The sequence below is a fragment of the Phoenix dactylifera genome, chromosome 8 (assembly GCF_051530095.1).
Source record: "Phoenix dactylifera cultivar Ajwa chromosome 8, Ajwa_hap1_PhDact_Kaust_v1.1, whole genome shotgun sequence".
NCBI classification, from domain to species: domain Eukaryota; kingdom Viridiplantae; phylum Streptophyta; class Magnoliopsida; order Arecales; family Arecaceae; genus Phoenix; species Phoenix dactylifera.
Genome location: NC_143197.1, coordinates 18,066,016 through 18,092,981, shown reverse-complemented (window position 1 = coordinate 18,092,981; position 26,966 = coordinate 18,066,016). Strand labels below are relative to the sequence as shown.

Genomic DNA, 26,966 nt, shown 5'->3' with positions numbered 1-26,966 from the left:
TAGTGTTGCTCAAAGAATGAATGTTTATAGTGTTGTGTTACGCAACTACAAATTTGTTTTTCCAACTGGGCCTTAAAGAAAACTTTCATGTTGACCGTTGTAAAATTCATTGAAGAATACGCACCAAAGCAAAGTTCTTCATGTAAGTGAGAAACTAGTAGGGTTGCATGAATATGTGTAGTTCGTCAAGTGTTTAAATTTTATTTGCCCGAGCTGTTTTACAAAAATACTAGTACATGGACGACAACACTATTTGATTCGCATTGAAAAAATTCAACAAATGTAAATAATATTTTTATTCCAGTAAATCTTATATGGGTTATAGGTTATTTAATTTGAAAGATTTGAGAAGAAGGGCTTGGTGATCAATTGTACCAAAGCCATATATTCATTCTCTCTTCATAGACAAAGTCATTTACATATTAAGAATACATTCCAAATATACATCCTTTGATATAGCAATCATACAACTAGAAGACTCCTAAAAATAATCCTACAGTTGCGCTACATCCTTTGATATAGCAATCATATAGCTAGAATTGGTGGGCTTGGTCAATCTCTATGTTGGCATCCTCATCTAAACCAAAAACTGAAATGAAAGGTTAAATGGAACGTTGTTGTCTAACACCCCCCCGCAAGCGAATGGGGAGGTCACAAACCATGAGCTTGTCCTTCAACAACTTAAATCGGAAGGATGTGAGGCCTTTTGTGAAAATATCACCAACTTGATCTACAGTAGAGATGTACTGAATACAAACATCCCTGTTTACCACCTTCTCTCTAATGAAATGAAAATCTACCTCAATATGTTTCGTACGAGCATGATAAACTGGATTGGCAGCGAGTGCAATGGCACTTTGATTATCACACCAAACAGTTGTTGGTGAAAGAAGTAGAATGTGCAAGTCCTTTAGTAACATGCGAATCCAATAAAGTTCAGCCACCACCATTGCAAGAGCCCGATATTCGGCTTCCGTACTCGATCGAGCGACAACACTTGGCTTCTTGGCACACCACAAGATTAAGCAAGGACCAAAGAAAATACCATAGCCGGTACTGGACAGTCCATCAGATGGGTCACCAGCCCAGTCCGAATCACAATATGCATTCAGAGTTAGAGGACCCTTGTTGAAATACAAACCATGTTCAATAGTACCTTTAAGATAACGCAAGACCCTTTTAGCATATTTCCAATGTATAGCAGTTGGAGAATGAAGATGTTGACAGAGTTGGTTGACTGAATAGGCAATTTCTGGGCGAGTAAGAATGCAGTATTGAAGTGCCCCGACTATTTGCCTATAATCAGTAGCATCTTCCACGGGTTCATCATGACCAAGAGACAATTTTTCACCAGATACACATGGGGTATGGTATGGTTTCGCCCCAATCATTCTTGACCGATGCAAAATATCTAGGATATACTTGCTTTGCCATAGATGAAGACCATTAGAGTCCCGAGAGGCTTCAATTCCAAAGAAATAATATCCAAGGTTGCCAAGAGTTTTGAGTGCAAAATCTCGCTGAAGTTGTTCAGTTACAGCTTGAATGAACTTAGGACGAGAGCCAGTAATCAGCAGTCATCAACATAAATTACTATAAAGACATCTATCTGCCCATGGTGATAAGTAAATAGAGAACTGTCAACTGAAGAACCTTGAAAACCAAGATCAAGTAGACTAGTAGAAAGTCTAAGAAACCATGCTCTTGGGGCCTACTTGAGGCCATACAGTGCCTTTTTGAGGCGACAGACATGATTAGGAGTAGCAGGATTGAGAAAGCCCTGTGGTTGCTCGATAAAAACTTCTTCTTCAAGATTTCCATGAAGGAAAGCATTGGAAATATCATACTACAAAATAGGCCAGCCAAAAGAATCAGAGAGACAAAGAACCATACGCACAGTTGCCGGTTTGATTACCGGACTAAAAGTTTCTTTAAAGTCCACACCATCTACATATTGAAAATATTTAGCAACCAATCTCGCCTTGTAACGATCAACACTTTCATCTGCCTTCTATTTTATTTTGTAAACTCATTTGGTGCAAATGTTGTTGTGACCAGCAGGCTGAGGGATGAGATCCCATGTATCATTAGCTATCAGTGCATCATATTCCAGTTGCATAGCATTCTGCCACTCCTGAGACAACATAGCTTGAGAAAAGGTAGTGGGTTCAACAATATTAAGCACACTGTTATACGCATGTACATGATGATTAGAGGCATAGAACATTTGGAAATCAGAAAATTGTCTTGATCGAATAGAACCAGTTCGGGATCAAGTCACCATCTGATGTTGGGTCGGATTGGGTACCTCAGGAGATTCGGTTTCGAGCACAATTACAAATAAGGGGGATGTGGTTGCTGGCCGGGGACTTGGTTCAGGCGGGTGTTCGGTGTGGGCTGTTGAAGACAAAGTGGGTGGCATTTGAGTCAGTGAAGGTGGTTCTTCCTCTAGAGGCTGATTAGGCAGTATACTAATTTGAGAGCAAAAGGGTAAAAGGTCAGAGGACATACCTGACACAGAGGCAATCGGTGTAGTAGAGGAAGTAGAGGAGGTCCATTCTTTTGTTGGAAAGTTTTGTTCGTCGAAGGACTGGGTCTAAGCATCAATAGCCATGATGGTGGGAGGAATATCTAAGGAAAACACATTATTTACTCCTGAAGGCTAGCTTGTGATTTGTGTAGGGTCTCTATAATAGGTAACAGGCACATCTGAAGGTCCTCATTAAAGAACACTGTGGGTTTTTCTCAATCAATTTTGCATAGGAAGACGTATTAGTCAAGATAGGTGTGGAAATCCTGTTAATAAGGTACACAGCTGTCATAAAGGTATCAACCCAGAATTTTGTAGGTAAATGTGATTGAACTAAAAGTGAGAGACCGACTTCCATAATATGTCTGTATTTTCTTTCAGCCAAACCATTTTGTTGAGAAGTATAAGGACATGAAAGGCATTGATGGATACCACAATTATGAAGAAAATCTTGAAATTGGTTTGAGAGATATTCACCACCATTATCACGGTGGAGTTGTTTAATCGTTGTAGAGAAACAATTTTCAACAGAAGATTTAATGTGCAGAAAACATAAGAACACTTTGGATTTTTTTTTGAGAGGGTACAATCAAGTGAATCCAGAGTAATCATCTAGAGGGTCCAATTGCAGTAAAGATTTGGGATCTAGCAAGCCCCTCATTAACCCATGGCCCCTCAAGTTTTGGGAAGGAATTCAGGTAGAGAGAGCCTCATGAAAACTTCATCTATCTCTATTCCACTAACAGACGAGGTTTTCATCAAATGGTAGGTGTTGCATTTAAAAATTCAGGCACAGCTTGGATTAGAGGTGGGCATTGGGCGAGCCGCCCATTGCCCGGCACGGCTCGGCACGAAGGGGGCCGTGCCAGGCACGGCCCGCTTGCTACAGTAACGGGCCGTGCTAGGCACGGCTCATAAAAGGGGGCCGGGTTGGGTTAAGGATTTCTGGCCCGTAGGCCGAGCCCGACACGGCCCATAAGGGCCTGGGCAGGCACAATTCGTGGGCCAAGCACGGCACGGCCCGCGGGCCAGCTCGGAATGGCCCATAAGGGCCTGAACTGGGCCCGGCACGGCTCACAAGGGCCTGGGCCGAGCCAGGCACGACTCGTCCCCCTTAAAATAAATGGAAATAAAATTTTTTATTTATAAATTTTTTTAATAAATTAATAAATGTTGGAAACTAAGTATTTATTAATATAAAGCCACCTTAATGGTGGAGGGTTTGGCATAGACCCCTACCAGTTAGTAATTTAAATCAAAATAGTACATGAAGGGAGGTTTGGTCTAACCTCCAGAATACAATAAGAAAGGAGAAAAAATAGAGATGACTCACTTTAACAATTATAAAAATAAAAATGTACAATTATAAAAAATTAAGAAATAAAAATAAATGATCAAAATCTTACTAATCATCAGTATTTACTATTCAGTAGTGTTTGTATCATCATCATCAGAGGATGTTGTATCATATCCACTTTTACCTTGAAGTCTCGCCTCAGCATCCAACCAATCTTTGAAGCAGAGAAGCATCTCATTCCATTTAGATTCCATTTGTTCAATAATAGGCATTAAAACATCATCATATCTATGTTCTGCAAATTTTTGACTAATCATATATGCTTGTTGTAAAAATGAACATGAAGTTGAATAATAAATACTAGAAAGAACATTAGTAGCATTATAAAAACTAACCAAAAAATCTTCCAAAATTTTTCCTTTATTCCAATCAATTTCAGTCAATGTAAAGCCTAATCCACGATCATTAATATATGCACTTAATAAGTTTTTATATGGGTATACTATATTGCTAGAAGAGAGAAATAGTAGTAGTAGAGGAGAGAAGAGTTGGTTTGGTGTGGTGAGAATGAGGGAGGAAAGGGGTATTTATAGGACTCCAATTTTTTTCCAAAATACCCCTCAAATTAGCCGTTTTATGAATGTTGGGAGGGGCAAAATGGGTAAAAGCCACAAATAGCCGTTATGGGTCAAAAAAATAGCCGTTATACCTAGCACGGCACGTCTGTTCAAAAAAAAATAGCCGTTATGGCTCGCGCCTGGCACGGCCCGTTTGGTCTGTAGCCGGGTGGGCCCGACCCGGGCCGATGCCCATCTCTACAACTAATTTTCTTAATCACTCGAAAGGTTCATGTTTTTGTTTGCATTGTTAATTTAATGAAATAATTAAAAAAAATCGAACATGACGAATTGTATTGAGAACCAATACGCGACGTACGAAAACGCACCCGTTCAGCTATTCTAACGGAGTCGGCAGAGAAACAACTAGAAAATTACAACATATGATGGATGGATGAGATCTCAACATAATATCTTTTTTATTTGAATTACCAACAAACCAATTACATGATTCAAGTTAAATATACGGATTAGGGGCTGCAGGTGGGCATTGCGACCATATTAAAATTCTAGAGGACCTTAAATACAAATATGTACTCTTGAGCGGGCCAAGCACCTGTTGGTTACGCCTGGTGGAGCTAAAATATTTCAATGTTTACGACGACAGATTTGGCATGGCCTGAAAAAAGCTAACTTGATAACTTTTAAAATTAGAAAAAAAAATTAAGACAAGCGTTCGAATTTGATAGCATTATTTAAGAAATGTTTCTTCTGAAAGTTAAAAAGGGATTTTTAAAACTAAGGAAGAATTTTCTAAAATGCAGAAGCAACATCAAATAGACCGAAAGAGATTGATTATAAAATTTACTACAGAAACAATTAATACAAGAAGCTTCATATTGATGTTTAATCAGATCATACCATACCCAAATGGTCAAATCAGAATGATGCAGGAAGCAATTGAAGGCGTTCCAGTTTTTCCAATATAGTCGAAGACACAAGACACAATTCCTGGAACCTCAGCAATCTATATCTATAATTATAAATTAAACATATAATTTGATCATGAGAATTCTGAAGGTGCTTCTACTTGGAACAGTATTAGAGATAGTCATAAAAAGTAACGTACTTCTGTGTCCCCAAAAAAATACATGATAATGAGGATCCAAGATAGCGGCCCAAATACATGGTTACCATCACGGCTAACTCTAGGAGTGCAACCCGTCCACCATGGGAACAGTCCTGCTTGGATTCCCATCTCAAAATTTCAGAGATATAGCATAAAAATGTGACGAAAGGAAAACGAAAACAGGGGGGGTAATCACCGGACACACACCACCCAAACTCTGCTGTCCATCTAACAAGTGCATTGCACATATTCTTTACTAGTGGATTCAAAGCACATTTTACCTTGGGGTGCCTTTTTTTTTTCCTTCTCAATGACATTTGCTGTTAGCGCAACAAAATCTGGGGAATGTCATCATACTCTGGCAAGCACTAAGTTCAAGTACACAAGAACCAAGCAGTATCTAAGAAACAACAGTGCCAAAAGAGAATTAATTCATAAACTTCATAAAGAAATTACAGTCTCTACCAATTAGGCAATATAATCATAGAAAGTGACCAAAACTGCAAAATATCGCTCAAACATAGCAGCTATCCCAGAGAACCACAAGCATTGAGGAAAATGAAAAGGGAACTACAGCCTCCTTCCTCTTCTTCCACCCTTTCTGCGGGTACTGTCCGTAGGGACTGGAGTCACATCCTCTGGAACAATCAAAAGAATAAATGTTTGAATTATTGTCGAAAATGTTACTGTGCCAGCAGAACAAAAAATAGTTCAGAACTTTGAAAGATATCTACGAATTCAGTTTGCAGTCCTCACAAATTTTAAAGGACCACAAGGACAAAATGATATTGTTCATTTATAAAAATGTCATCGATAGGAGAAACACAACAACAACAATTAAACAAGCCACATATTTTCTATCAGAGCAGCATATCAGTGTTGTTGCATTATATATTCTCTCCTAAAAATCATACCCCTAACAGGCAATGGGGACATGCAGGCAGAAGGGGAAAATAAAAAAAAGATGTGCAATATACATTTACGGGCAAATGCATGCACATCTAGTGAGCATATATATATATATATATATATATATATATATATATATATATATATATATATATATCAGAAAAAAATGGTGCAAAATGTATGACCAATGCAGGGAATCACATGAATTGTCATAATTTGATCCTTGATTACATCCCCATGCTTGTGAATACATCTAAATGCTGTTACCCGATCATCTCCCTCTAGCTTCTCACATCTTCCCCAGTTGTTGTGTTCAGATAAGAGACTACTGTATCAGTAATGGAAACTATGCTCAAAGAACCACCAAAAAAGCAATGACCCACAGGAAAAAACAATCAGGTTAGGTCCAGCTGAAAATGAATTTGGAGACTTAAATGGCACTAAGTCATCTATACATTTAAAAACAGAAAGATTACCAATGCGTCCAATTTTCATTCCTGATCGAGCAAGGGCCCTGAGAGCAGATTGAGCACCAGGACCGGGTGTCTTGGTCTTGTTCCCTCCTGTTGCACGGAGCTTTATATGTAAGGCAGTAATGCCAAGCTCCTATGGAGGAAAAATATCCAATTTACCAAAATTAATAATGAAAGATACAAATGAGAGAAGAAGGAATAAATCAGTACATGAGGCATAATAAATGATGCTAGCCAGAGCAAATAACAAGAGATAAGCTGAATGGTGAATATCAATTCCTCCAGATTCTACAAGACTCTGGAGGGTGATCAAATAGAAAGTTGTGTAATAATAGCAGTTCAAGCAAGGAAGCTTCCAACCAGCACGGGAATGTTCAGATCCATATAATCAGACAAGCATACTGTGCATACCTTGCATCGCTGAGTAACATCTTGACTTGCAAGCATTGCAGCATATGGAGATGACTCATCACGATCAGCTTTGACTTTCATACCACCTAATGGATTAAAATAGTGATAATCATCAAATAATATTTCATAGTAACTCAGACTGAACATAAGTCGCATAAAAAATTACACCTAGTACGAGAAATACAGAAAGAAATAAATGACATAAGTTCTTAAAAACATGAATCTTTCACTGCTTTGTGTTCAAGGCATAAGTCTAATATGGTCAATCGATTATGCGACATAAGATGTTTCCTACCAGTAATCCGGACAATGGTTTCCCTTCCAGATAAATCAGTGACATGCTGCGACCAACATCCGAACATGTCAGCATACCACATAAATAAAGTGGAAAACAGGTCAACCAAGACAAGTGCCACTTACGATAAAAGTGTCATTAAATGATGCAAAAATATGGGCAACCCCATAAACATGCTCTCCTTCTCGTACATTAGGCCCCAATGTGACATTTTCCTCTTTAGGCTCCCTGGTCTTCCTCCTCGACTGTAACCAGGCATCATCAACATAATTATAATCACAATAAGTTAACAAAGAAAACATTCACTATAGCAATGCTCTTCAAGTCAATCCATTGAGGCAAATCAATGTTCACGAGGGAACCAGTTCTAGAGCAAGAAGACCTATTGAACAAATAAGAAGGAAAGTATTAAATATGGAGCACCCTGCTAAGCATCAGATAAGGACAAGAAAATCTACCAACAGATTGCATAAAGACACGTACAAGATTAGTTAAGCATTACTATTTTAATGGGAGAAGCTTCATGACCAGAATCTTCTTTTGGAACTGTATTATGTTTTGTAATCAGACTTTTTAATGAATAAACTTTGTAGAGTTCCAATACAAGCAAAAGAGGATCTTATTTATGGGTTTAGGAAATCTTTAGAAACCCAATCTAAGAACTAAGAGTTCCCATCTAAGAAATGCTCAAAATATAGAAATAAATATCCCCCTAGTTTCCTTTTTAAAAAAATAAAAAATATGAGGGTCATTAAACCTATTTGTGAAAGTACCATGGCCATGCTTTCATTGTTGTGCATTGATAGTAAGAACTTATAGTTAGATGAAGATTATTAATTAGTAATTATTAACAGGGATGTCACCATGCCCCCCAGAGCTAGATGCCATCCAGATCCAATCCAAACTCTAGACCGATCAATCAGGTATAGTCAGACAGATAGGCGCCCAAAATCTTTCAAATCCAATCATAAGTCTACTAAAAATTCACCTAGTTTGGAATATGGGATTGATTTTTTATGAACCATACATAAAACTTACTCATTATACTTTTAAGTTGTCCAGAAAGAGAACTTGATGAGGTTCAAAGACTTCAAACTCGAGATGTTGTCCATAATGGCAATCACATTTAAGATAGAATGACATATAAGTAGGAAAATTTTATAGGTCATCTCAAAAATCCTAACAAAATGCAGTGTCATTGTACAAGCACAATTGGCCTTCATAGACCAGTGTCATGATACCATCTAATTTGAGTCACACAGATCATTCAGATGAAAATGCACAATAATAAGAATCATTGGACCATTGGTTTTATACAAGAGAACTACTAACAAAACAACTTTGATCAAAAGCTAAGGCAAGGAAAGTGCTGAAGGTCAATATATTATATTATATGTACTGAATACATAATTGCTATGATGACATTAACAATTAACATATTTTATCTTATAAACATGCCTAGCCCAAAAAGAGAAAAAAAGAAGAATAAGTAGGGATGTCAACAGTGATGGATAATCAAATATTTTACCCATCCCCGAACTGAATTGTGTAATTTTAACCAAAATTAAATAGGGATGGTTTCGGTGATAAAAATTAAAAACCGTTCGGTTTTGATTTTGGTGAATTCCCTGACCCGAACCCGACCCGAAACCGAATCCGAATCGAACCAGAAACCGAAAATACCCGACAGTACAAATTCAAATTAGAAACTCCATGTAATAATCCGGACCATCCCCTATTCCACTTAATGACAAATTTGGACCGCTCAACGAAGTACGGTAGGTCTTTTTCCTCCCTTCAACTTTGGTTCTTCTTCATGTGAAGATCATGGCCTGGCTCCCTAATCCCACTCTGCCTCTCAAAAAAAGAAAATCCACTTCTTCAGTTCTTCGCATTAAGATCACCGCTCCCCAGCCAGTCCTCACTCCATCTCCACCTCTCAAAGAAGGAAAAACTCTTCTTCACGTTAAGATTGCATCTCCCCAGTCCATCCTCTCAAAAAAGGAAAACCACAAGCCCATTGGAAGCAAAGGTTTGATCTTTCTATCCTTTTTCGGTTTACTCTTGTTTTCCTCCTTCTAGGTTTTTTTGGGTTGGATTTCGGATGATATGACCACAACTCTTCAAACTGAAAAAATGGCACTTGATCTTTCGCCACTTGATCTATTAGGAGTAGAGCTTAACATTGTTTCAGTCGTAAATGTGTATTAAAATTGGCTTCTCCATGAAGATGTCAACTGATTGAGTTGGCAAAGTTGGTTAGAGTTGCGAGTTGCGACCAATGATTTAGGGATCTAAAATCTTTACCCGTTCACTCTCTCAAAAAAAAATCTCCAAAAAAGTACCTATCTTCTACACCAGTGCATCTCCCATGACCCCACACTAAAAATATCAATATGCAGATTTTCCAATATGCGGGCTGCATAGAGATCTCAAACATCCGGGTGCGATCCATCCTGCATTTATTCTCCTTCTTGCTATGATCTTTCTTTTCTACCTCTTTTTTTCATCTGCTCTTAGAACTGATTCTATATCCTTGTATATTCTTATGCCCTTCTGTAAACTTATGGAGTAAATATTCTCTTTATCAATAAAATTTGGTGGCTAATGGAGGTTTGGCCTCCTTTGCCTCCACTTACCTGAAAAAAAAAATGGTTAACAAGTTGTTTTAGTTGGTGGAATCTTTCTTTTGTTTATTTTGGGTCAGTGTGCATTGTTCTGGGCTATTTGCCAGGTGCATGAAGTTTTGTCTTGGGCTTCAACAGTTGAACTACTGTGATATACTTTGGCGTTGGTTTAAAAGTGGTGTGGTTGTAATTCAGCATTTAGTGATTCCGCCAGTGTATCTGAGAGGAAAGTTGTGGTTGGAGGTTATTGCATTGTAGTTGTTTGGTGGACAGTTCCATTGCTTCTGTGTTGTTATCCTTTGTTGTTTCTTTACGTTTGTCATTCGTGTTGTTGATAAGAGAGTCCAATGTGGGGGAAAAGGCACATGGATATTGTCCTTTCTTCTATGTTTTGGTGATTGCCTTGTGCTTTTTTGAAGTGATAGTTCGTTTGATTCTAAGAACTGCTAAAGACATTACTGTGAGAAGGATGCTAGTGCAATTTATGGATGCTTATGAGTTGAACTTATAGAAGGTGAATTTTCATATTCTTGTAGGTTGATATGGCTAGTCAACCAACCAACAACCAAAGCTCACAACCTTCCATGCCACCTCTCCGATGTGTAGCAATTCTGAAGAAGAAACTAATGAAACTTCAAAAAAGAAATCAACTTTTGTGGTGTGGAATCACTTTTTGAAGAAGAAAGTTGGTGAAGTGGTGCGGACACCACCAGATCTTTTGGAGTACTACCAGAGCTGCCCACTATCCCACTCAACGGGGTCGGGTTTCTCCCACCCCGGGAGAGTTGGTGCGGACACCGGCCCTAGATCTTCGATTAGGCACGTGTATAGTCGTAGACGCAGGAGAGCAGCCCACCACCCAGTGACACTTTGGTTGGGTGATGGATTGTGAGTGAGAGAGCTTATTTGTTGGGTATTTGGGTCTTTTCCCCTGTAAAAGTATTTTGGAGATTTGCTCTTGCCATGTTGCCTATATAAAGGCTAGTAGGGCTTGTTAACATTTTGGTTGTTGAATGAAAATTTTTTTTCTTATATTGTCTTTGTTGGTGAATTCTGCAGGTTAGTTCTATTTTGAATATTGTGCTGCATCAACTTTGGTATCAGAGCTAGGTTGGCTTTGCCTCTATTGCCAAAGCTTTGAGGTCTAGTTGATGTACAGACCACCCCCGATCCCTCGTAGTCATTTGCCTCACGAGATTTTCGCCGAAGTAATTGAACCACGGACGTCGGATCGTGTCGAAGCTCACTGCACACAAAAAAGGCAACATTTCTTCCCTTCTTTCTTCGTTTTCGTCATTGTCTTTGCTTTCCGTTTCATCCCGAGCAAGTACAGAGGACCCCTTCATCGCTTCCCCCGCCTACCATCACCACCGCGCACCACCTTCGCCATGGCGTGCGGCCTCTGTCGTCGCCGGAGCTGACCCCAACGACGTTGCCGCCGCTCGCCAACGGCAACGCCGTCGTCCGCGATCATTACTGCCTGCCGTCGGCCGGATCTGAGGACGGGGGCCTTGTCCGGGCCGGCTTCGACCAGATCCGAGGAGCGGCCCACCCCCGAGCACCGCCGTCGCCCGGATCTAGGAGGTTTTGCCGCCGGGAAGCTGCGATCGAGCCGCAGAGCCGTGCCCGCCGGATTTCTAGCCTTCGTCGTCTTTGTTGACGAGCCCGACCGAGGTCTTCGTGTCGTCGCCGCAGGCCGAGGTCTTCGCATCGTCGCCGTGGAAGCCGCCGCCGCCTCCTTCCCCCTCTCAATCCCTCTTCGCAAAGGAGGCAAAGAAAACCTAACGGGTAAGTTCCGACCTATTACCCTCCTCTTTTAGCCCGAATCCGTCAGCACAAAAAAAAACACGTGATTCGCATGTGACCAGAAAAAAAAGAGGTGGCCGCACGTGACCCGTAAGTCCCGCGCGTGCCACTGTGTTTCTTCTTCTCCTGCTCCCGAGCCCTTTCCTTCTCCCGCCGCCAGCACCTCCTTCACCGCCGCCGCCTCCGGCCATTCTCAGGTCAGCTCTCCGACGGTCGTCGTCGTCCTCCTCCTGTTTTTGAGAATCCATCTCGGTCTCCGTCCTCCCCGCTTCGAAAAAGCTCACATCTTTTCCCTTTCCTTCCCTCGAGCCTTACCTTCTCCTCCCCGCCCTCCGCCGTGGCCCCGTCTCCCTTCGCCGCGGCCCCGCCTCCCCACCCCACGGCCCTACTTGCACTCCCCCCTCTCCACCACTTCGCCCCTCCACCATTTTTTCTCCCCGCCACAACTGTGTTCTCCCCCGCACCACCTCTTCAATTTTTCCGCCGCCGGTCTACTCTCTCTCCTTCCTCTAAAAGCCTAAGCTGAGAGAGCTATGGCTGAAGAAGCCCTCCCCCCCCCCCTTTTCATTGGGCCGCAGGCCTCCGGGCCCAGCAACCTCAGCTCACACACTCCCCTCTCCCCTTTGTGTCTGTGGACCCATTAGGCCTGAGCCGCAACCCCTAAAGTCCACATCAAAGCAACCGAACTCTTTTGGTCCAACCCACAAGTTGCTGAAAGCAGGTCCCCAAGCTCTGACGAGTCGACTCACCGCATTTTGGTCGTCGCCCTCCACCGGGCTAGGTTTGTTCTCCTCTGAAAGTTTCGTTTGCTTGTTTAAATTTGGCATTTAATAGTTGTTTTGTGCTTGGTGGTTTACCCCAAAAATCCAAAAAACATGCCTCACGCACCTCCACGAAACACCCACACACAAAAAAACCCCGAGTAGTAGCCCTCTTTATTATTAATTGTAGAGCTAAACCCTCGTTGGAAGACCTACGAGGCCCCATGCCATCCGACAAGCCACTGGACACTTGTACTACTTGACTGCAGTGACTTGCTAGCTTGCGTCACTTACTGGTTCCTAGTTTGAAATATTCCTCTGCTAGAGAATAGTTCTGAGCTGTATTGAGCATACACACCGAAATTTAGAATTCATTGCATGCAATAGGTTTGCCTCGGAGCGAATATTATCCTCACTTAGTAGGATAGTACATATTTGAGTTCATTCATCACATGGACCTTTATAGTGGTCGTGTCACCCCGCATTTCGAAATCCAATCTACCATGGATGTCCGCATCGACGCCCTAAGGAAGGCTGTCCAAGATTTGACCACCCAGGCCTGCGCCCGACTCGACTCAGCGGAGGCTTCCCTTCAGAGGATTATGGGATCCAAAGAAGGTAGTGCCTCTCATTTGGAAGGCCCAGAAGTTGAGGATGAAACACTAGACCATCTAGGGTCGATCCGAAGGGGCCAATTTGACACTAGCCCTTTCTCAGGCCGCTATCAAGCCTACCCTCGTCTTAGAGGACAAGGTCCTTTTCCTAATGTCAATAGGGGTTATCGATACAACGTAGAACCCAGAGGGCCTCGTGACCATGTTGAAGATGTGATGAAAGGCATTCGGGTTAAAGCCCCCACCTTTAATGATCGTTTTGACCCAAAGGTCTTCTCAGACTGGTTGCACGAAATGGACCATTTCTTTGAGTGGTATAATTTGTCTGACGAAAAGGTCTGGTTTGCCAGAATGAAACTCATTGGTCGAGCTAAGCTCTTTTGGCAAAACACCGAACAACTTCTAGTAAGGAGACGTCAACCGACAATAATTGACTGGATAGAAATAAAAGAAAAACTAAAGAAAAAATACTTGCCTATTAGCTACCAAGATGATCTCCTTGACCGATGGAATAACTTACGACAATGCACCTGATCAGCTACTGACTACATTGCCATATTTGATGATTACATGATGCGATGTAATGTGCTTGAGGATGAGAGGATGGTCCTGAGTCGATTTTGTCGAGGTCTTAATGACAAACTTAGAAAAGAACTCGTCCTCCGAGAGATGTCCACTTTAGACCAGACATATACATTCGTGCAAAACTATGTGCATGTCTCCAATTCCATATTTGTAAGGCGCTCTGACAATCAGGGCACTCCCACTAGTCCTCATTCTTCGGGGTCCAAACCTTCTGTAAGGTCCTCTGCCACTAAAACCCCGTCTACCGCTCCTGTCCCAAGCCGAGACACTAAAGATAAGAAAATCCTTGGTGAGCCTCCCAAACCACATTCTAAAATTAAGTGCTACAAATGCCAAAATTTTGGTCACGTTGCCTCCTAATGCCCTAACAAATCTTTCGTCATTGCTCAGCAAGAGCAGGGTGGTGACATAGATGACTTAGAGGAACAAGTCTATGAACCAAACATCGATGACATTCAGGACATTGATGAAGAAGCGTGTGAAGGACCTGATACCCTAGGATGCATCCGCACTACACCTATACCATTTGTGCCTTTAAAGAGAGGGTCTGATTGGTCCACCATGAGTGTAGTCCAGATCCTGTGTCCCGTTGAATTTGAGCGGAAAGAGTTCAATGACTCTTTGGTGTCCGCTCTAGTTATCCAAGAAGTTCATTCCCATAATTCAGTTAACAGGTTCCTAGGCATGCATCCATGTGAGGTAGTGCATATTTACAAAGTTAGAAAACCTTCAGGTATTTTACCCTTGTCACCCCATGTTAGGATTCCTGAGTTTGTACATGCATTTGTCCAACACATTCATGAGTTGCATCAGAAAATCCAGAAGCGCATTCATGCAAGTAATGCTCAATACAAATTGCAAGCTGATTCCCATGCTAAGGACTTTCAAGCTAGGGATTATGTTATAGTACGTATTCAGCCTGAGCGATTTTCGCATGGAACCAATATGAAACTGCAAGCTTGTAGTGCTAGGTCATTTAGGATATTGCATCGGATTAGCACGAAGCCTATGTTATTGATCTTCCATCTAATTTTGGTATCAGCTCTACTATTAATATTGAAAATCTAGTTACTTTCAAGGGTCCACCATCCATCCTTGATGACCCTTTCGCTGAGCTCTCTCTTGAGCCCAATGATTCTTCTATTCCTGGTTCCATACCATCCTCACTTTCTTTGCCTCTCCCACCAGCACAAAAAGAACTCATTGATGCCATTTTAGACGAGCAAATCATTTTATCCAGTGATGGAAGCATTCAATGCTTCTTGGTTCGTTGGCGAGGACGACCAAAATCCGACTATACTTGGATCCCGCGCAAGGAGCTACAGCAGATCGATCCGGATTTGTTGGAGTACTACTGGGGCTACACCGAGCCGCTTTCGTCGAGGTCGACTTTTTTCCATCCGAAAAAAGTTGGTGCAGACACCACCAGATATTTTGGAGCACCACCAGAGCCACCCACTGTCCTACTTGATAAGGTCTGAGTTTCTCCCACCCCGGAAGAGTTGGTGCGGACACCAGCCCTAAATCTTCGATCAGGCACGTGTATAGTCGCAAACGCAAGAAGACATCCCACCTGGTGACACTTTGGCTGGGTGATGGATTGTGAGTGAGAGAGCTTATTTGTTAGGTATTTGGGTCTTTTCCTCTGTAGGGATATTTTGGAGATTTGCTCTTACCTTTTTGCCTATATAAAGGCTAGTAGGGCTTGTTAACATTTTGGTTGTTGAATGAAAGAAATCTTCTCTTATATTGTCTTTGTTGGTAGATTCCAACACCCCGTTGGTGGATTCCGCGGGTTAGTTCTATTTTGAATATCGTGCTACATCATGAAGTTATGAAGGCTGTTTGCAATTATTGTGGTAAACACATTGGAGGGGAAAGAAAAAATGGAACTAGCCATTTGCATCAGCCTTTTAAGAATTGTCCAATATGTAAAGGTTGTGCTTAATCAAAAATAGTTGAAGTTTGAACAAACCGGAGAGGATAAAGTAAAGGTTGTCAACTTTTACTTTTGATCAGGTGTCAAGGAGGAAGTTTGCTACCTTGATCATTATGCATGAGTATCCAATTTCTATGGTGGAGCATATTGGTTTTAGGAGATATTCAGCTTTCCTCCAACTGCCTTGTAAGACGGTCTGTAGAAATACAGTTTGGAGTGATATTTTGAAAGTTTATGATCATGACAAGGAAAAGATAATGAATTTGCTGAAGGCAAATCGGAGTAGAATCGCTATCACTGCTGATGTGGATGGCTCAAAATCAAAAGAGAGGCTTTATGGCTATCACAGCTCATTTTGTTGATGATTCTTGGATATTGCAAAGTCCAGTTCTAAGGTATATTTCTTTCTACTTTACATATTATTAGTAATATACTTTATATATTCTTATTTATTCAGGTACATTATTTTTGGTTTTAGGTTTGCATATGTACCTTATCCACACACTGCATATTCACTTTCTAATGTATTGATGAATACTTTCATTGATATGGGATCTTGATAAAAGGCCCTCCATATTAACAGTGGACAATTGCACTTGTAATGATGCTATTGTAGATAACCTATTGGATAAACCTGATAGGAGATTGCTTATGGTGCATGGGTGTTTCGTTCATATGTGCTATTGTGTGAATATTCTAAATTTGATTTTTAAGGATGATTTAGAAGTGATTGGAGCTGGTCTCGAGTGGATTCAAGATAGTGTTCCATTTGAAAGCAACATCAAAAAGAGAGGAAAAATTTGAAGAAGCAGCTTGCCAGCTGCAAATTTCAAGTACTAAAAAGTTGGTACTTGATTATAAGACATGGTGGAACTCTACTTTCTTAATGCTTCAATTTTATTGATTTGTATGGATGTCTTCTCTCGCTTAAGACTACATGAGCCCTTATACATGTGTTTGCCTACAGAGGAATATTGGAATTTAGTTGCAGACATGTATGAAAGGCTAGAGTTGTTTTACAGTGTGACTGAGATTTTTTCTAGCACTCAATATCCCATTGCTAATCTTTTTTTGAAAAGGTTTGTGACATGAGATTGGCCTTGTATGATTGGTCTGTAGATTCAAATGAAGTGGTTAGATCCATGGCAAAAAAGATGTTGGAAAAAATTGATAAGTATTGGAAACGTGATTCATGGGATCATGGCAGTGGCAACTGTTTTAGATTTGAGATACGAGTTGACATTGTTGGAGTGTTATTTTGCAACAATTTATGGAAATGAAGTCAATGATGAAGTTGATAGGATTCACCAATTATGTTATGCTATGATTCACCAATTTTGTTATGATTTACTCAATGAGTACCAAGATAGAAGTAGGCGTGAGAAGGAAGTTGGTACTTAAGATGAGTCTAGCCACAGCTCATCTTCTATTTCGGAGGTTACTAGTGGTAGTGTCAGTGACAGGAAGAATTTTGCTGTCATTTATGATCAGTACATGATCAAAATGATGAAGTCTGCAACTAGTGGGCTGTGAAGTCTGAGTTAGATCATTATTTGGAGGAGGATACCTTGCCAAGAACAAATGACTTTGATATATTCGTTTGGTGGAAAAGTAATAGGCTCAACTATCCTACTTTGATGATGATAGCTAGAGATGTTCTTGCTATTCCTGTCTCTACAGTTGCCTCAAAATCTGCATTTAGCATTGGTGGTAGGTTTGTGAGTCCACATTGAAGAAGACTTCATCCAACTACTCTAGAGGCATTGATGTGTACTCGTGATTGGTTTTGGGCAAATTTTTATCAAAAAGGTAATTTCTATTAAATGTCTTTTAATTTAGTTGAATAGTTGTTGATATGCTAATATCTAATGTAGTTGTCTCATTATATGTTTAATTGTAGATTCTTCTACTACCACATCCTATTATCATCTAAAGATGACTCTTATGTTGACGAGGTAATCTATAGAACCTTTCTTGATATTAATAAAACTGTAGACTTTCAATAAATAGTTGTAAATTAAATTTTCTTATTAATTGAGCTTGTTTTTCTTGTGTTTTTTCCCCTTTTCTTAGGCATAATATGTTCATGGATTGGTGAAGGCCCAAATGAAACATTGGATTGTTCCCTAAAATTCACTTGTATTAAAAAATTTAACATTATATTTTCTTTAATGTAGTTGGCCTTGCTTGTAATTTGGATTATCGTGTTTGATGAATGGTTGTATTATTATTTTTGAATTATTCAATTTGTTGGACGGTCGTGTTATTATTTTTGGATATATTTATTAGATGAGTTCGTATGAATTATATTATGAAAATTATGAATGATATCTTTAATTTAGTTATTTATATGTGAAAATTTAGAAATTAAAAAAAGTTAAACGGTTTTCGGTTTTTCGGTTTCGTTTTCACAGTTTTTTCGGTGGTCACTATGATTTTTTTATTTCAAAAACCGTTTGGGTTCAGTTTCAATTTCGGGAAGCAGTGGTGGATTTCAGGTTCGTTTTCTATTTTTTCACTAATTGCACCGAATCCATCCCGTTGACATCCCTATGACTAAGAAGATTACAATGCTTATGATCATGAAAGAAAGATTAGCAATAGTGAAGGCTAACTTTCAAGATGCTACTCGAAAAAAAATCTCATGAATTTCTTGAGGAAAACACATATTTACAATTCATGTTTCTCATTAGACGGGTTCCTAAATTAGAAAAACTATGAAGACCAAAAGAGATTGTAATGTCAAAATGACTGATCATACTTCATCAAATACAAGATTTAACAAGTAGAAAATTCCAGTTCCGTTAAACTAGGAAATATTTTGTTCATTCATACCCATAAATTCACGAATGTGAAATCATAACTTCTGGTTTGAGAATTCGAATAAAAGAATAGCATATTTCATTGCAACAATGGAACACTAGTCTAATGCCTACTTCTATGAAAAAATATGAGAACAAAAAATGGGTAGAGGGCCAATGAAGGACAATTCAATACATGTACAAGGACAATGCTCTGCAAATAGAACACAAAGTAATGGGATAATATCTACCACTTTGGTATGTCAGAAGGAATTCAATACAGAGCCCAACTGAATAGCTATAGATGTGTTTGGAACTATTAAGAGAATATCTCTTATTTGAAATAAAGGTGTTTTAGCAAAAATAAAAATTAGTGATTCTTGACACACATGGCCAAAACAATACAGATGGTTTTAATGCTTAGTATTTGGCATTTAGATTTTGTCTTATGAATATGCTTATGAAGGATGCTGCATTAATTTATGGCCTATGCAAAGCTTACAAAAAAAATCTCATGTCAAAGCTGACACTTTATTATACTTAACAGAACAACCGCACAACATTATCACTACCCTGTAAAATAAGCCCAATATTTTTACTCTAAATCCTATGACTCTCATCCCATGACACCTACAGCCAATTTATATATGTGTAATCAAATCTCCATCTATAGACAGAACTAGCCATGATGCCACTTTTTGGGGAATATGAGTCGAAGCAATAACAAGAATATTTCTAGTGGAACATCTTTCACAATCCCTGGAGAGATAGTTCTCTAATAGACCGAGACAGATTTAAAGTCTAACCTTTTTTCAGTCTATACAAAATCTATCTAACGATTAGTCAGGAGGGGAATAAGAACGACCAAGGAACCAGCCCAAATTCCTTCAAGATGTGATGACAAATCAAGCTTAGATAAGAGTCCATAATTCTCCCCATTTTTCTCTAAACCTTGCATGCTACAAACGTTCTCACAAGAGAGGGCGAGCAACACATACTGAGTTATTTGCAACAGCTTGAGGGCTGTTACAAGACATCTGAAATTCGACACAAGTAAATACTTCCACAAGACTTAAATATCCATAATGGCGAACCAAAATACCAATCAATATTGTCCCAACCTTTTTATGATATAATATTATCTCATCACCAAGTAAACAAATCCAATGGTCATCAAAGTGACAGAATGTTGATGATCAAAATCAAGGCCATCAAAATCTAGCATCATTGTCACAGGCTTAATGAGTTAACTCACTAAAGCAAGTTAACACATTCTTGAGTAAGAAATAGTCCACATCTTCTTGACACAATCACATTTTAATCAAAATTCCCGCTTTGCAGCCATCAAGTTGCTTCTGCAAAACTCAACAAACCATGAAAATTCTCTTTAATTTGCAGATGCATTGGATATTTAATATGTGTTCTAGACAGGAGATCAAACTTGCGCACCATACAGTGACCAAGTATCAGATTACTAGTAATTTACAAGAAATTAGCTTGATGACACAACTACATCCCATTGCCCTGTTCATAAGAAACACTTGCAACAACAAATGAAAATATAAGGAAAAAGAGAAAAATTTAAAACATGTTGATGCTATAACTTGGATACTTCTGGGCCAGACAACTAAAAATCATGCATACACTGTCCATGATTGATAATTTACATACCATATCTTGCAGAGAAAACAGACACAACATTGACTAGTCTCTTTATCTACATGAAGGGATGAAGCAAAATCATGCAATTGATCCCAACCATTCCTCTGTTAAATTTTACATCAATTGCTATACGAGTGGCTACCAAGAGCAGACAGTCTTCATATCTTGAAGTGGTCTGTCTGGTTAGCTATTAAAATCCAATATAGTGGTAACTACCAAACTTTACAGTCATATATCTCAAAAAGTACCATCAACACAAACTGTTGTACAAGATCGAAGATTTGAACTACATCCGTCTTAGTTCAAGCAATAAATCGTTTATTTCGGCTGGGAACCAAATAAACAACTATATATTACACAACAATGAAAACCTTAAGTTACACAGATAAAAGTCTAGCAAACCCAGTGAAAAAAACACTCAACACTAACAAACCAATATTAACCCCTATCAGAATGTCCCCATTCATAATTCTTACGAAGGACCAAATCATGAAGATAGAGTGATCTGCTAAGCTACGAATCTACTCAAACTGATGTTTCATCCGAATTAACATCACAACAATCGGAAAGCTTGTTTCTTATGGTGAATTTTTGTCGAAAAATAGAGTGAATACACTAAACTTGAAAGAAAACAAATCGAATATAACAAAATCAAACAAAAATTAAAAAAAAAAAAGGACAAATACAGATAGATTATAGATTGGATAATGAGAGCAGATTACCATAATTGGATCGCAGAAATAGTGATTAGATCGGGTTCTGGGGTTTCGAGGTTGCCTCGCAGCTCCCGGATTTTGGCCGCAGAAACCCAAGAAAGAGAGGAGGGGAGGAGGCGGAGAAGACGGGCAGTTTATACATGTGGGAGGGGGAAGCTAGGGTTTATGGGACCGGGGAAGCCGAATACCGGTTTTGCCCTTGCCGGTTTGGGCCTACCCTGGGAAATCTTAGACCGGTTGCTTTGGCAGATTTTGACAGCCACTAATGTGATATGTAGGATATAGATCTAACTGATTAATGCCAAATATTAGTAAACACAATATTAATATATTGGTCAAGATACATTGTTTGCATGAAAGCATTAAAAATTTGGCTGATGTAGAGATATGGGTGCTAATTTTACGCTGGTGAGTACGGGCGCAAATGGGTTGGATTAGATCGGATGATGAGTAACTCCGACCACTACAATTTTTGATTCAATGGGTCATTCGGGTCGGGTCATGTCCATATATAATCCGAACCCAATCCAAAAAATTTGGATTCGGTTCGGATCCGATTCGGATCAACCCATCCATAGCTTCAGGACTTGTGTTTGCACCCTGCGGGCTGTAGCCCGCGAGCTCAAATAATTTTATAGATTTGGATCAAGTCGAGTTGGGTCGTAGAATTGAAAATCCAAAATTATCCAAATTTCAAATGGGTTGGGTCGAGTCTGAATTCAGTAAACTCAGACCCGATCCAGAAAATGGAATGGGTCCAATTGTAATAACTGACACGGCCCCACGGGTTCTCCAAAACAGGTCGGGTCGGGTCACGAGTCAACCCGACCCATTTGAAGCCTCACTGATGAGCGCAATAACCATACAAATTGTTTGCTTGTTGGATGTTTTAAGATCAAACAATTGATGACACCTTATTTTTTGGTCGCACTCTATCAAAGGCATAGTCAAAGTAGTATTGTTTAAATTTTGAGGAACTAAATTATAAAGCCAAAATTCTGTTTGAAGAAAAATCTTGTTACTTAATGGCTGGTATTGATTTAGAAAAATTATTGATCCATTGATGGGCACCAAATTGAAAAGAAAAGGACTATCTTACTGTACTCTATAGTAGGTTGAGCCTCCATTTGATATTGATTCTGCTTTGTAAGGGGTTCTGAAATTTTTATTAGACCGAAAAAGCTCACATTCTTTTTACTTTTTTCTCTCACAAGAGGCAAAGACTCAAATGGGAGGAATGTGAAGTTTGTACAACTAGTCATTAGTTAGTTATTTATTATATTTTACTGAAACCGATGGATATTGATAAATTTATATTTGAATTATTGAAGAATTAATGAAAGTGGATTAGTTTAATTGTTGGTATTGTGTGAATTATGCTCATATTTAGCATATATCATAGTCTCTAGAGCTTTGCTCAAGAAAGTATCCAACCATGTCGCGTTTCAGACCTAAGTGTTAGATCCGGGGTGTGACAAATAAGGACGTATACTCCAAATCTCATGGCATGCTAATCCTTATCGGGGTTTTAAGAGGAAGGTTATATATAAGCCATCGAGTCATACCCAAAGGGGAGAGAAGTAATTGAGATCTCCTCCAAGAAGAGCTTCCTACCGGAGGTGGTGGAAGGATAAGGTGGGTATCGCGACGGGCTTCTTTAATTCCATTGGCAAAGCGACAATAGGCAATGAAGAAGGCCCTATTTGAGAGAGCTTTTGGAGGGCCAAAAAGCACTTTCTGGCCCTCCAAAGCACTTTTAGATGAAAAAGAGTGTTTGGTAAAAATTTCGAAAAACTGTTTTAGCTTTTTCAGAAAGCTAAAAATAGTTTTTTCGGAGAAGCTCCATTTTTAAGCTTTCCGAAAAAGCTGTTTTGAGCTTTGTCGGAAAGCTATTTTTTAGACCAAAATACCCATAATAAAATATAACAATTACATACTTTGTCCATTTATAAATCTAAAAATATACTAGAGCCCTAACAAAGAGCCCCTACCATAGATTAGACTTTCTTCTATGCAAAAAGAAATATTCTTGTTTCCTATTATTATTTTATACCTTTATTATTATATTATACTATAAATATAATATTATATTACATTATATCATAATACATTAATATGTTATGTTAAATAATTTAATATTATATTATATTATGAAAAAATAATTTACGCTAATAATTATAATATTTTATATCTTTATTATTGTATTATACTATAAATATAATATTATATTTCATTATATCATATTACATTAATATGTTATGTTAAATAATTTAATATTATATTATATTATGAAAAATTAATGTATGCTAATAATTATAATATTTTGTACCTTTATTATTATATTATACTATAAATATTATATTATATTACATTATATCATAATACATTGATATGTTATGTTAAATAATTTAATATTATATTAAATTATTATGCTATAGTATACAATGTTATATTACTATATTATAATAATATTATATTAGATTACAGTAATACTATACTATATCATATATTTATATATTAATATATGTTATATTTTATTATGCTCTGTTATATAATACTATACGATGTCCTTTATGGTAATTTTGTCATGCAAAAGTACTTTCTCAGTTTATTTACCAAACACATGTTAAAGTGCCATAGTATTTTACAAATATAGTTACTAAACAGCAAATAGTTTTTTATAAAAGCTCTACTTCAGAATGTTCTACTTCCAACAGCTCTACTTTCAAAAATTTTATTGCCAATAGCTCTCCCAAACATAGCCAAAGTGTTCTTCAACCCCCTCATAGTATTGTGTTACGCAGCAACAAGATTTGTTTTTCCTACTGTGCCTTAAGAAAAACTTTCATTTTGACCGTTCAAAAATTTAATAAAAAATACGCACCCAAGCAAAGTTCTTCATGTAGGTAAGAAACTAGTAGGGTTGCATGAATATGCATCATTCGTCAAGTGTTTAAATTTTTATATGTTCCGAGCTCTTCTACAAAAATACTGGTACATGGACGATGACACCATTTGATTCGCATTGTAAAAATTCAACAAATGTAGATAATATTTTATTCCAGTAAATCTAATATGGCTTATAGGTTGTCTAATTTAATCCATAAATCTTATTTTTCTTCTGTTTTATCAGCTCAGAACTTTTGGCCATAACTAAACCTTTCATAGTAAGTTGACTCTTATGAGCCCAAAACTTTTTGACTAGACATGTCTAAATTTATTAGCTTAGAATTTTTGAATACACGTTGATTCTTGTCAGCTTAAAATTTTAGACCATTCGTGAACTTCCACTGGGTAAACTCATCCTCAAATCTATGAAGCAGAAACTCAAAAACCTCTAGATTCCTAGACAGTACAGATAATTCAAATTACATATATTGGGCAAAACTTGGACGGTGTAAAACTTATATATTGATTGTGTTGTCACAGTGGAGGTTTGAGAATAAACAAGTAAACGAATTTGACTTGGAAATTTTTGCCTGTACCTTGACTCCTAGCAGCTTACATTTTAAGACTAAAACCTCTCCTGGGTAAAGTTGTCACGCCCCCGGCCCGAGAGCGCGAGCCGGGGGTCCGCGCCAACCGCCGCACACCCGTAGGGAACTCTCCCCACGAGCATGCAAGGCATCTTAACCAAACATCTCAGTTATATAGATAAAATAATTCAGCTGAAATAAATGCAATCTTATTCCATTGACTGACACAAATTATAAAGTTTCACAGTTCTCAATGCGCAGCGGAACAATAAAGATAGAACATTAATTTAAATAAAATCTAATCTAAGATAACTTGTGTCATAATTCTTGTATTCGCTCTCCCATATTGTAAAACCCCGGATCGAGCTAATTCTTCGGATCTATAAAAACAGTAAGAAATCGTATAATGAGCTAGACAGCCCAGTAAGTAATAAACACCTTAACTAGTCAATTCATATAATAACATAAAATATAAATACAAATTACGATGAATCAACATAATAACATAATCAATTCCTTTTCAAGCACAAATTCATTGAAATCCGTATCTTTCAAATATCCACATACATAATCATAAATCTGATTCGAAACAAATCACATTCATCTCATCAGCCTTTAGCTACGACCACACTTATACCCTGTGGCTAGGCCAGAAACAGAACCGCATTTATACCCTGCGGAGTGGGCCAGAATACCACACTTATACCCTGTGGTGGGGCCAGAATTGCCAATGCATAACCCCCTATTGGCAGGGTCCAGAACATAGCCAGGCTGAGAGTTCTAAATCTGATGCACATCAAAATTCTTTTGTAACATAATAGATATATCATAATCCGATCTAAGTATGCATATACGATGCAAGAACAATAATATAACAATAGTCCGAAAAATATTATTCCAATTCACATATCCATTTTTCATTCAAAGCATTATCTCGTAAAATTCATAAATCACATATAAATTCATTAACAATTTATTCGATGCAAAAATAATATTATATAAATGAAGAGTCTAGAGAAGGCAGTTCATTACTTACATTGAACGCGATCCACAACAAATCCAATTAATCTCACAAATTCCTCGCAGAACCTAATATCCAAAAATCATATTTTCTTTTAAAATTAATCACAATATATATAAAACTTAAATTTTAATATTCTTCTAGGGCCGACCCTGCAGAAGTGTCTAGCCCCCCCCAGGTTCAGGTTCGGATTCGGGTTCATACCCGTAAACCACCCTTTCCCTTTATTTATTTATTTATTTTTTTTTCTTTTCTTTTTCTTGCTTTTCTTTTCTTTTATTTTCTTTTTCTTTTCTTTTCTTTTCTTTTTCTTTTCTTTTCTCTTTCTTCTTTCTTCTTTTCTCTCCCGACTCTCTTCCTCTCTTTCGGCGAAACAGGGGGTCCCATGACCCCCCCTTCTTCTTCTTCTTCCCTCTCGGTCGGACTCCGGGGCGGCCATGGTGGCCGGCCCCGACGGCGGCAGGAGGCGGCGGAGCAAGCCCGACCACCCCTTGCGGCTGGCGGCGGCGAGCACGCCGGCGCTAACGCCTCTAGCCGAAGCGAAGCATCTCTTTTTGGGCCAAAATCCGGCGATCGGCCGGCTCAAAATCACCACCCACCATGGCTAATCACCAAGCAAGGAGAAGGAAAAAGCTTACCTTAGCCCCGACGAAGATCCGGCGCCTTCCTTCCTCTCCGACGGCGATGGAGGAAGAGGAAGACCCGTGCCGAAGAAGACCCACCTTTTTTAATGGTTCTCTCTCTCTCTCTCTCTCTCTCTCCCCCTCTCTCCCTCTCTCTTGGCCGGCAGCGGCTCCTCTTCCCATCCCTTCAAAGAGAGGAACCTATCGGGGATTTAAAATGGGAGAGCGACTAGAAGAACTGAAGCACAAGTTATCCTAGATTAGGCTTTATTTAAATTGATGTTTTATATTTATTGTTCCGCTGCGTATTTAGAACTGTGAGACTATATAATTTGTGTCAGTCAATGGAATAAGATTGCATTTATTTCAGCTGAATTATTTTATTTATATAACTGAGATGTTTGGTTAAGATGCCTTGCATGCTCATGGGGAGAGTTTCCTACGGGTGTGCGGCGGTTGGCGCGGACCCCCGGCTCGCGATCTCGGGCCGGGGGCGTGACAACTTTTATGGTATCAGAGCATGAATGGATAAATTCTAAGATAAAAAAAAAAAAAAAATCTAGACTTGACACGGGTATGTTGAGGTTTAAATCAGAATGTGCAGAGAAAATATGGTGAATGGAATTATTTGAAATTGGTCAGACAAGACGACTTTGACTTGAAGAGTGTTATGACTTAGTTTGGAAGAAGTATAATTTACTCTTGAACTACATGTACGAAAATTTCGTGGACGA

General features: G+C 38.8%; 1 protein-coding gene and 1 long non-coding RNA gene across 2 annotated transcripts; both read right to left on the bottom strand.

The window, feature by feature from the left end:
• Positions 1-5,914: 5,914 nt before the first annotated feature.
• Positions 5,915-21,251, bottom strand: LOC103696363 (small ribosomal subunit protein uS11z-like). Its single transcript, XM_008777959.5, has 6 exons — positions 21,119-21,251; positions 7,727-7,846; positions 7,602-7,647; positions 7,307-7,392; positions 6,899-7,028; positions 5,915-6,151 (listed from the first exon to the last, which is right to left on the bottom strand). Exons 1-6 carry the CDS (start codon positions 21,119-21,121, stop codon positions 6,084-6,086), a joined length of 453 nt encoding a protein of 150 aa, XP_008776181.3. The 5' UTR covers positions 21,122-21,251; the 3' UTR covers positions 5,915-6,083.
• Positions 21,252-24,786: 3,535 nt separating this feature from the next.
• LOC148702705 (uncharacterized) lies at positions 24,787-26,747 on the bottom strand. Its single transcript, XR_016396179.1, has 2 exons — positions 26,248-26,747; positions 24,787-25,677 (listed from the first exon to the last, which is right to left on the bottom strand). It is a non-coding gene; the product is annotated as an uncharacterized LOC148702705 (long non-coding RNA).
• Between the last annotated feature and the right edge of the window lie 219 nt (positions 26,748-26,966).